This window comes from Pinus tabuliformis, chromosome 9 (assembly GCF_031772625.1).
Source record: "Pinus tabuliformis cultivar Carrire ecotype Pingquan chromosome 9, CPIR1, whole genome shotgun sequence".
Taxonomy (NCBI): Eukaryota; Viridiplantae; Streptophyta; class Pinopsida; order Pinales; family Pinaceae; genus Pinus; species Pinus tabuliformis.
In genome coordinates, this window is record NC_142307.1 from 30417263 (window position 1) to 30429764 (window position 12502).

General features: G+C 36.5%; 1 protein-coding gene across 1 annotated transcript; it reads right to left on the reverse strand.

Moving 5' to 3' along the window:
- Positions 1–1523: 1523 nt before the first annotated feature.
- Positions 1524–4189, reverse strand: LOC149146944 (WD repeat-containing protein RUP2-like). Its single transcript, XM_089439113.1, has one exon. The coding sequence runs from the start codon at positions 3563–3565 to the stop codon at positions 2258–2260; it is 1308 nt and encodes a 435-aa protein (XP_089295239.1). The 5' UTR covers positions 3566–4189; the 3' UTR covers positions 1524–2257.
- Positions 4190–12502: the final 8313 nt, after the last annotated feature.

Genomic DNA, 12502 nt, shown 5'->3' on the forward strand with positions numbered 1-12502 from the left:
CTAACACTTAGCCAAATATTTACCCACCAAGGCCCCTATTTCCTTGCAGAAATCTTGAGGAAATTAGTCCCTATTCTTTAGTGATTCCTCCAAAATAATTGTGCAATTCTCGGTGATTGATCATTGATTGCATGCAACACTTGTACACTAAACACTAGTTTACAACTGATGTTACACTACCTTGGAATCTCCACCACAGCTGAGCAATTCAAATTCCTTGCATGCGTGAGTTATTTTTGGTTGATTGATTAGTTAACTGGATGATCTCTGAAGTTAGATTGTTGTCCCACTGCACAACTAACCTCCAACTAGTTCTATTAAATATTAGAACTAGTTTAATTGAGTACAACTAGAAATAATTGAACTGGATTACTACAATTAGCAATCACACATGTGTAACTAAAGTCCAAGCCTTCTAACTTGAATTTACTAAGCTAACTGAGTGACAAGAGCCATGTCACCTCAGTTAACTACCTCTAAGTTGCCTGCTGATGTGGAAATTTCAAATTTTCTCAATTTGACCAAGGCTAAGCCAAATTGAGCCTTTCTTGCTACACTTCTCAACATAGAGAACCAACATAAATCCATATTAACTCTAGATTTTTCATGCACTAAGAAAGATCAAGTCTCTCAACGAGGAAACATTTCTTATATTACAAAAACTTAGGCAAAGACTTACACCTCAAGGCACCCATCTCAAAGCATGATATCTAATGTTAAAATAGATCTATGTTGCTTATAGATAAGATATGTAACAAGATTAGTCTAATCATGGACAAACTTCCTTTTAACAAATCCTTCAACATAAAAAATCAAAGTTCCAATTGAAAATGATCTCTAATCTACTTTCAAGTATCTAGATCCATTCAAAATTAAGAAACACGAAATATAGTCTTATCATTGAAAAACTTAAATAATAATAAAAATTTAAACATATTTAAAAAAAATATTTTAATTAAAATTTTATAAAAATAATCTACTTTAAATATATCATATATAAATTACAAAAATAATAATAATATTTAATATTTAAAACATATATATCATATAGTTTTCAACTACTTAAATATCTTAAAAATATACATAAATAAATTTGATTCTTATAATATATATATATTTAATACATAAGAATTGCAAAAATCAGAAGTACCTAAGTACCCATCATAACGTTGAAGCTGACAAAAAAACCCATTCGACATTACAAAGGAGCCATAAATACTTCAGCATACTTTCCTCCTTTTCAGTTTGACCATTGAAAGGGGGCCATAAATACTTCAGTATACTTTACTCCTTTTGAGTTTGACTCACCGCTTCACATAAATGTTCAAACACTTTATTGCTTCTTTTTATCAGTACATCAATTGAATTTCCAATTCATCAATTGAATTTCCAAGGCTTCCCCATGTGGTAAGACTACTTTATGTGAGCAAATCATAAAGATCAATTCCAAAGAAAACACAAATTGAAATATTGGTGGATCAATTATGACTATATTGGTAAAGAACACACAAAAGAAACCATAATTGAAATATTGGTGGATCAATTAGCTCAACATAAATCATCAAAAATAAAATGTTTTGAATACCCCTTTGATGAAGCACCTTCCATGTCAAAGCTATAATTAGAAAATAAGTACATCGTACCTAAAAGCTCGCTGTAGGACATGAACAATGCCTGGAAGTACTTCCAGACTGAAACTAAGAGTTAATGCCCAATAAAGTACGTTCTCCATTAATATGGACCTGCCCTTTCAGGTTAGATAGGACCCTTCCGAGAGTATAGGACTGGGACTAATTCTCTACAACATGTAGATCTTAGAATAGCTGAACTGTAAAGATAAATACACAAATATGGAATGAAATTCCATAATAAAAGAGGCAAAGACCTTGGAGAAGCAGGAGCAGCTACAGATAAACCCTTTTGTGGATAAACAAAGTCAGTGGAATTAATGTAAAATCGGTCTCCCTAAGTGAGTTGAGTGATGCATTCAGTTTTGGAAGTTGTGATTAAAGTTCCATATCATGTAAGTAGAGCACTTAGGTAAGTCTTCTGCACTTTTTTAAATGTCAGCTTGGACTAAGTATTATACATTCACTGAAATGGATCTCCTGTTTCCAATGATCACCTGCAACATCCCATAAAAATTTGCAGCAACAAGGGTACATTCACATTCAGAGGACTTCTGCCTCCAACAAACACTACTCACAAAACCAGGTAAGTCTTCTGCACTTTTTTAAATGTCAGCTTGGACCAAGTATTATACATTCACTGAAATGGATCTCCTGTTTCCAATGATCACCTGCAACATCCCATAAGAATTTGCAGCAACAAGGGTACATTCACATTCAGAGGACTTCTGCCTCCAACAAACACTACTCACAAAACCCATATCCATCCACTTCCTACTCCTCTCCCTCCCCTCCAACAACAATAAGTCTCCACCCAAATCTTCACTTGAAGCCCTTACACTTCCTTCTCCATTATTAACATCAAAGCCATGTGTCCAAAGAGGACTCCCCCACCTATAATCATAAGCAAAAACCTCATTGCTTTCAGACCCACAAGCAAAGAGACCCCCCTCCTCCCAGACAGACAGACCCACAAAATTCTTCTTATTGCAATGACCCCTATAACTCCTCACAGGCAAAACAGCCTCTGCCATAGAATGGGAGATGTCCCAGAGCTTGATAGACCCATCAGTGGCTGCAGACACAACCATGTTCTCACGAAAAAATCTCGCATAACTTGCAGGCTTGCTGTGATCATACAAAACAAACAGAGCAGAAGATGACGGTGATGAAACTCTTCGTGTGTCATAAACATAAATTCCATGATCAGAGCATGCCATGGCCACCAGATTTCCATTGGATGGACTGAACTCTGCACAACAGACAGGCTTTCCAGATGGTGCTGATAAAACCTTGACGGTCTGGTTACAATTTTTGTCCCATATTTGCACAGTTCCGTCATCAGAGGCCGAAGCACACAGACTGTGATATAGAAGAGAATAATCCACGCTCCATACTTTCCTGCCACCATGCTCGTCTCGTTCATAGATTGCTAAAGCTTTCTCAGTGTCCCACTCTGTCACAACTCCATCATAATCCCCACTGGCTATAATGACTTCTCCATGCACTGGGTCCCATTTCAGGCTGCTCAGCTTTGCAGGAGTGCATAACACAGATTCTGTGCATGGATTCTGATTAAAACATCCCATCTTTCTCTCCTCACCATGAGATCGACCCCCTCTCTTCACAGTCTGGTCATTTCTCACATCATTCTCCTCCTCCTCCGAAAGAAAATTTATCAAAGAATCGAAGTTATACAACCGAATTTTTCTTGCCAATCCTCCTGTTGCCAGCCATTTGTTCGTTGGATTGAATGCAATGGCTCCAATGCAATCGGATTTTCTTTCCCTGCATTGAGAGTCAACTACCGTATGTACCTTCAAATCCCATTCTGATCTCTTGATTTTTGCATTAAAACCATACTCTGAATGTGTTTGAGAGGTTTCTGCATCAACAGCATCTGATAAACCTACAGAATTCTCCCCTTTTCCTCCCATCCAAGCTGCAGAATTGCTGAATACTGATCTGATGATACTATGGAGGTCTGGGCTGTGACAGTTGATCCTCTTGTGTGAAGATATTTATTGTTGAATATGCTCCATTTCTTGGATATATACTCAAGAAATTGCAAGTATAAAACCCTCGGCTCTGCATAAGCAGAATATAATAACTCGGACTGTCGTCTTTCTGGTTTAATGCCGTTGCGAACAACCACTTCCCAGAACATGCAGGTTGAACGCTCGTTGTTGCAGATGGTGATGAATCCTGGAGGGACAGATGGATATAAACAAAATGTGCAACCTTCGGATGGATATACACGAAGTGTGCAACAAGAATGCAGATGTTATTTCCGTCCAAATTCTCAGAAAGGGATTAGGCAGCTTGGCGGTATACACACTACTTTTGAAGCCCATCAAGGACATATTCCAACGCTATGACAGGCTTTGGCCTTCGGCTCAGGGGAGGGGTTTGCTGGATATATTGATTGGTATATATACTTGTATTTGTAGTGGCTGAGGGAGCGGCGGATCCAGAGATAAAAACATGGCGTGGGTGGCCAAATCTGCGCCATGCGAATTGTCACATCTGAGAAGCTTGCACGCCAGTCCATATACGTACTCCTTCGTCGAGGGGTTATCGACCTCTTGTCCAAGGGGATTAGGGTTAAAGTGGTCAGTGACCCACATATATGCTATTCGATCTTGTGGACCATGATTTCTCCTTACGGATAGACGGTGGAAAAAATGGAGCACCTCTAGGCAATTAAAGTGGAAAGTGGTTAGCGAGGGTTGTGATGTTCATGTTCGGCGTTTTCGCTGTTTTGAAATATATATACATTGGGGCTTGAAATGCAATTTATTAAATTTTTTAGCTGGAAAGATTTTTTTTTTAAATAGTTTGTTAAATTTTAAACATGAATGATCGCAACCAACACTTTAGTTTTGAAGATGCATGTGACATAATTGAACGTGGGGAAGAAGATGATGTTGGGTGTACAACATTATATCTCATTTATGGTTTTGTTTGGTATTTGACATGCTAAGTTGGATCTGTTTCTTCAACTTGTCCTGACGATGAACCACACTAGTTGGTTCGAAATGCGTCGACAAATGTCTGTATACATGTGATTTACACCAAAGTTATTCTTTCAACTATTATGAATCACAGAAGCCTCAATTCAACTATTAATAAATTAATTATTATATTATTATTATATTTATCAATAAAAATATATAAATAATTTGTTAAAATAAATAAATAAATTATTTAATAAAATATATATATATATATATATATATGAACAAAATACATTTTTTTAATTATCTTATATAATTTTTTACACACAGGGAATGATTAATATAAAAAATATATATAATATAGATAGCAAAATATGCATCATAAAATTTGTTATATATAAAAAATAACATTTTACATATAAAATCTTTAACTAATTATTTATTAAAAATAATTAAAATTAAATAATATAATTTATAAAAATGTTTATATATGGAAATTAAAATGAAATTACCACATCGATATAAGTTAAATAATTTGTAAATATTTATAAACACAATGTATCATAAACATTAAAACACTTTCTTCATGATATATCACACTTTAAAATTAAAAAATCATAAAAGCTAACTAAATTATAAATTTATATTAAATTATTATTATTATTATTATTATTCCTTTGGATGGGGTGACAATAGAGGTTGGGGGCCACCTCTATCCCACCTAGCCAATAGACTGGGGAAGTGGAAGCATGCCCCCATGAATGTTAAATGCTATGAGGTATGACAAGAGTGATCATAATGGTCTGCCAAATTTTGAACGAACTAAAGTTGGAGGGGAGTTGGCATGATGTAGAATATGTATTGATTTAGTTGGTCACTCATGTGAAAGGAATAGGCATTAAGACTCCACCCATGGTGTTAAACCTTTGTATATTTATTGAGAGTATTATTGTAACAGGACACATGTAGAGGGCTTCGTGGGAGATGAATGAAGTTTATGAGACAGAGATGGTGAGGTTGGGCTCATGGAGTAACCATAAGCAGATATTAAATGTTGAGCAACCGACTCACTAGCCAAGTTGTCATCTTTTTACAAGTGTTGTTTCCCTCCAAGTCTTGTTCCATTATATGGGAATTGGTAATATTGTGTCTCTTTTCATAATTGTTTTGAGTCATCTTTCTCGACTAACTTGCAGGGTGGTCAACACTTTGTTTCTTCAAGGGCTTGAGTTTCTATTATTTCCTTTTTTTGCTCCCTAGCCTTTATAATTTTTTGCGAGCTCTCCCCTTCCTTGTTATTGGTGGCCCTAGCTCTCATCCCTGGCATCTCTTTGTGTCTAGTGGCCTCGAATTCCATTTCTCCCCAACAATGTTGTTTATTCTCATTTCTTTTGGGCATTTTGTGTTGCAAGCTCTGTTTTTGAACTGGACTCTTTGCAAGCCCTATGTCGAGCGTCTAGCGGGGACTTGGTGGGTGTGAGAGCTTGCAACTTTCCCTCCCTATCATCAAGTTTTGTTTTTACAGTTCCCTTCCCAGATGTCCTCATTGTATACAACTGCTTCATACCTGGAAATTGTTTAATGTGGCACTCCCTTTGTTATCTTGAACTTTTTGGTATGTCTTGGCCTCAGCTCAATCTCCTCATCCTACTTATTTCTCCCCCATGCCTCATCAACGGACATGAGTTAGAAGAGGGGCTGCCTATTACCAAGGTCGGGCCCACAGGGGAAACAATATGCACCATCGACTAGAGTACCTCACTTCAGATATCAAGACCTCATGTCAGCTCACATTCAAGAAGAACTCACTTGGGTTGAGGGGGAAGCTTCCTCTTAAGGGAATACTCTCTCAGATATGGAGGTTCTTACAGAACGGGAAGATTGGATCCTAGACACAGGGCACATGAGGGGATGTTTCAATCAATATATGCAAATTGTTCATCTATACTGACAAATGAAGTTTTACTGGGGGCATACTCTCTTGGATTGACATGAACACAATGTGGATATTATCCACTCCCTTGAACAATTGCATTGGGACTTGAGGGACCTTGATCGAATAATGGATAGAATAGAGCAACATCTCAACATACCTCTAGTGGCAAGGAGAACATCTAAGGACCCTAAAGAGCCCATCCAAGTTGTAGTTTCAGGTTCGAATCCCACAACCTATTTGTGTAATGTTTATGTTTTATGCCTCTTTTGTCACAAATGTTTTAGTACAAAGCCACTTAGGCTAGTCTTCCAGTTTTAGCCTATTTAATCTTGTAGCTTCTCGTATACAATTACTTCCTATTTAAGGAGAGTTCATTTTTGGATATGGTCAGGTCTCTCTAGGGAGAGACTGACCAAACTATTTTAACTCACTTTGTAAATTCTAGTTTTTGAAGGCGATACATTTTTTTTTCCAAGGAAAAAATCAGAATTTTATTCAACTTGCAATAAGAAACAAAAATGTATTTTGTATATGCTAAAAAAGTCAGTAAGATAACTCTTTCGGCTTATGAGTGATAAGAAAGAAAATTGTAAAACATTACATCACAATTTTGAAGTTAAGTGTGATAATAATCACTCTTTTTCTTCTAGACCTTCTGCCAATCTCCCAACTTGGTGTTAGCTAGGACCATTTCCAATCATTTTGCTAACGTCTGCAGTGAAATTTCTTTGTTTGAGTCTAAGCTCTCAAAAACATGGGCTTTCTTTATACCTCTTGTCCCATTTTCATTGCATGCCTCCTTTTTCTAATGTTCTGTTGCTTGGACCTCTTCTTATTTGGTACCCTTCAACATGTGGGTCATGTTGTCTTTCTAATCCGAAGCACCCCCTTCTACTTGGTTTATGGGGATTTATGTGGTTTCTTCTTCTTCCTCTTCTGAGAGGTAGGGATCTAAAGGTTTCCATCCTTTTTTTTCTAGACCACCCCTTTTTCTTTTTTGGTATTTTTTTTGTTGTGGGCATATGTTGTGCATGTGTCATGTTTGGTAGCAAATACAACATCTAAATGTTTTATTATCATAATCTAATAGTTGGGTCCACTGAATGATTTTGTATTTCATCTGAATGTGATCTAGGAGACCTTTGCTAAGGTATATTTCATCACATATTTGGAAAAGGTGAAGAGACTTTGCTCCATTCTTTCCATTTCCATCTTTTAAAAATTTCCCAGGGTATTCCTGATTCCCTCTAGAAACTTGTGATGAGAGAAAGGAATGGGGAGGTTTGGTAGTCTCACCCAAACTAGCATTGTTTAGACCACCATTGTTTTGGCATCAAAATTTGGGAACCAGGGGGTAATGAAGAGCCTAACTCTTCCCTGAAACCATGGCCCATCATTTACTACTTTCTCCAAATCTTCTTGAGTGTCAAACTAAATAATAAATAAACCCTTGGAGAATAAGAAAATATCATAGTTTGGGGTCTAGGTTGAGAAGACCCATTGGTGTACAACATCAGATTTAGGCTAGAAACTGTTGAACTTGCAAATCACAGCCCTAGATTAAAGAGTATAAAAAAGGTGGGTTACCTCGGGGAGATTAACCTCCATTGAAAAAACATATTTCATTTTTTCTACAATGTAAGGTCCTGGTGTGAACTGAGGTAGATTCCCTATATGGGGGCCTTTCCCTTGCACTGCATCCTTGTAGGAGACAAATCCACCCTGGTTCCTATATCCTAATGCCCCTCTGGATAACCTTAGATTCAATATAATGGTATATTTTTTGGATATGCAATAATCCTTCATTTGTGAACAATCCTGAAGTGCCTTCCTTTCACAAAGAAGACATTAAAAATTTGCAGGAATAACCATCTTGTTCTCTATGCATTGCTTCAATTTTTTCACTGAGTACATATATGAGACCCAGGAAAGTAGAGGTTTAACTTCTTACTAAAGATCTAATAAAAATCCTATTCGGGCTCATCCATTCTACCTTCTCGCCTAAACCAGAAAGATCAAGAGGATTCACCTTGATGGAATGTACCCTGCATAGCACCAAATGATGACAACATCATCGCCAAGACCAAATCACAGAGACAGGTCGGTGCACCTTTATGGGAAACATAAGTTTCATTCTCAAAAGAAAACCCATGGGAGGACAAGTTGTTTGTGGGGGTGAAGGTTCTATCCTACCTTCTCACTGATTTGATCCCAGGGATGAGGATTTTGCAGAGAACTGGTAGCCCCAACTTAACATCTCTTGAAGACCAACTTTCATTGCCCTCTTATGTGATCTCCTTCATATTTGAAATCCTAGATGCTAAATATTGTCTCACATACATCGCCACAGCTCTGTCCACGGGACCATCCTCATTTTTCCTCAAGCAACGTCTGCATACATGTTTTGGAAACCCTACCACCACCGGAACCCTCGACATTTTTCCTCTAAAACCTAACTCTTCTATTCTGAAGGAAATACAATTCACCCTACATTTATTATTATTATTAATTATAAAAATAATTAATATATAAGTTAAGCATATATATGTCTAAAAAAAGCATGGAACAAGATTATTAATCATGGATATTTACCCCACTTTACCTTGGAGATTTTTAATTTGTAAATAGGCTTTGCTATAATGCCATGGGTCAATACCATCGTTTATCAATACCACATGCCAAAAAAAACATAACTCATTTGATATGACACTTGTTCATATGCCATTTTTTAAAATTAATCAATTTAATTGATCTGGGAGGATCCTAGAAGGCCAAATTTTCGAAGTCCTCAAAGCGCAGAAAAACTAGTCATAAATCGAAGAGCTCGTCGTTTTGAATCCAATGACATGAATGACACCTCAAACTAACATCGTATGTTTAAGTTATGGCCCACTAAAGTTTTCCGAAAATAGTTAAAAATTTTGTAGGTAGGGACACTTGGCATGTTGACATCAATAGTACAGACGTTGATGTCAGTCATACAGATGATGACATCATTCGTACAGATGTTGACATCATCAGGTGACGTGGAAGTATGGACGAGGGGGAGCCAATCACAGACTGACACTGTAAGACGGACTAATCCCTCTTAGGGACAAGATAGATCTCACTAAATCTCAAATAAAATCTAGTAACAAATAAGAAATAATTGCTAACTTTCCTTAGCTTACAGTTGATTGAAACATATAATATGCGAGATATTACTTACTGGTATATCGAAATGCCTGTCGAAGTCATGTTCAGTGCCTTTGACAATTAGCTTCTCCTTGATGCTTTAGAGACTAGCTCTTTCCATAGCTTCTCCATGATGTTTCGAAGGATATCTGCATAGACAGAAACACATAAAGGATCAAAGTATCTATTATATAGAATGAAAGATAAAGGAAACACTAAACTCAACATATATCATCAATTAAATTAATAACTAATCATAACCTATGTGAGTGATCAAGGAATCCCACAAATGATATCAAATAATACATGATTAGGAAATAAAAGTTGATTTTTATTATATAAAAGGGATAACAAACTTACATCCTCAAATCCTTGACGTTACAAGCCTCTTCTCACAATCTCCAACCCTCTCCTTGGATGAAATGCTTCCTAACCTTATTTCTACAACATAAACCTACCTTCAATGGTCCTCTCCAATCCTCTGGCCTATGTTTGATCAATAGGCCAAGAGGAGGAGGTTTGGGATCCTCTTCCTAGGGAGGAGATCCACAAATGGTGGGATAGGGGTTCCACAAAGAGAGGGAAGTAACTCCATGATGGAAAGGATCAGGCTTGAGAAGGCATCCATTCAAAGATATTAGTTGGGAAAGATTCAACTAACAAAGCTTCTAGACTTTACTTTTTATTTTTTACTTGTGTTAAGTCATGTGTGCAAGCCATAGGAAGATATTAGTTGGGAAAGATTCAACTAACAAAGCTTCTAGACTTTACTTTTTATTTTTTACATGTGTTAAGTCATGTGTGCAAGCCATAGTGTCAAGGCATAGTGCACTTTTGCGTAGTTTCTAATGGACTCTTCTATGTATGTGCAAAAATGGACTAGGGAACTATGGAGGAAGCCAAAAATAGGTTTTTGAGCCTTAAAATACAAGAATTTCATCATCTTTGGGATGTTTTTGGTTCTAACCTTGTAGGGGGATTCTTTAGAACACTTTGATGGATAACGAAAGATCCAAACCGACAGACATTTTCCTAATGCAAAAAATGATGTGTAACATATTTCCCCCTAAAGTGAAAAGTCATAAAATATGTTTGATGGTTGTAGCGCTTTATCATGCCAAGGTTCGAGTTAAATACTATAGTCGGAGATCTGAAACAACTAATTAAATGTTAAAATGCAATATAAAATCATCACTAAGGTAGGCATTCCCATACTCAAAGCATAAATGTTTCAAAGAACTAGTATGGAAATACATCTGAAGACCCTTGTCAATAGACAACATAGTATGGACGTAGCCATCAATGGATCTATGTTTACAATCATGAATATTTAATAAGTCCACACACCTAGATGGATGAAACTAGATCCATGGTCTTGATCTCCATCTCTCTATCCGTAGTATGAATCTAACCATGTGAGTGATTGTCTCATAGTCGAACATGGCAGAGACCACCTGATTACCGATCAATGATGTGAACTGTTAACAAGCACGATATAAACCACCAATACTGGCATTGGCTCTCAAGGTACTTCCAGTACAATCTATGAAGTGCGAATAAATGTTCTAAAGTCAAACACTCATAGAATCATTCGATCGAAGGTAAATGATGAGAACCTATTGTCGAAGGTGAGAAACATGTCATTAAGGTATGTAGGCTCCAAGGTACTGAGGGTTTCTAGATCAACTTCCTAGATAGTGAGCTGAAGTCAATAGGAAGCAACCCGTCACAGGAGAGCCTACGACACAAAACTTATGTCAAGTTTTGAAGAAAAACAATTTGGAGTAATCCAGACTGACTCAAGGATGGTCAACACGATTGAAGGCTATGAATAGAAAATTAATTTTGATTGAGGTTGGATTTCTCTTGAACATATCGGTGACACAACATATAGACTTGGCAGCATTTGACTTTAAAATAATACCCAGATGAACTGAAGACTTTCAATAAAGCACAGTCAACTAAGAGGGAAACGAATTTACCAACTCGGACACAAAAGTGATGGAGTGTCATATTCAAGAGTGACATACTTCCTTTTACAATATAAACAAATGTTCTTTCCAAAATTTCCCCCACCATTACTGGCAAGTACCTCTTTATTTTTGGAAAGCTTGAGGAGGATCGCATATGCTTTTCCTATAAGCTCATCCTTTAGATGAGTCCTTCAGAGTATTTTTAACAAACCCTAGGAAGGAGTGGTTCGGTTCGTCATCATTGACGAGTACTACACTGCTGAAATTTTACGTCCAGTGAAGGGGTAACTCGACGTAATTTTCATGTTTAAAGAGTTTGAAAAGATAGAAAAAGAAAACTCGTTCAAATATTTCAACATAAAATTTTAACGAGCCCGAAGAAAGTAAAGCTCATTGTTATTCAGTTTTAGGGAGTCAAGAGAAAAACATAAGTAAACTCCACAATGTCCTTTTTCGTAAATTTGGTCCTTCAAGCCTGAAAAAAAGGGTAAAATAATGCAGGAGAGAAATCTATTGACCATGATTAGTCAATGTATACCTTTTTCGTAAATAGTCTAGTTAAGTCCGTAAAAGGGGTAAACTTATACAGAATAGATGACTGTTCATTTACTTTTACAAGTTTTAATAGTCAAGTACACGACGATCTTTTCATGTTTAGGGAGTCTGAAAAGGGTGTAAAGAGAAATACTTGTTTTTCTTTTTTGTAAGTTTTTAACAAGTTTGAAAAGTGATAAAAATATACTCATTGCCAAAATGATTAGTTTTCATAATAACCTGTGTTTTGCATGCTTAAACTCAAAAATTATCTTCACCACTCAAAAATATAGTCAAAAA

What these genes read in the sequence shown, in the direction of transcription:
- LOC149146944 (XM_089439113.1), bottom strand. Translation starts at nt 3,565, where the DNA reads ATGGGAGGAAAAGGGGAGAATTCTGTAGGTTTATCAGATGCTGTTGAT.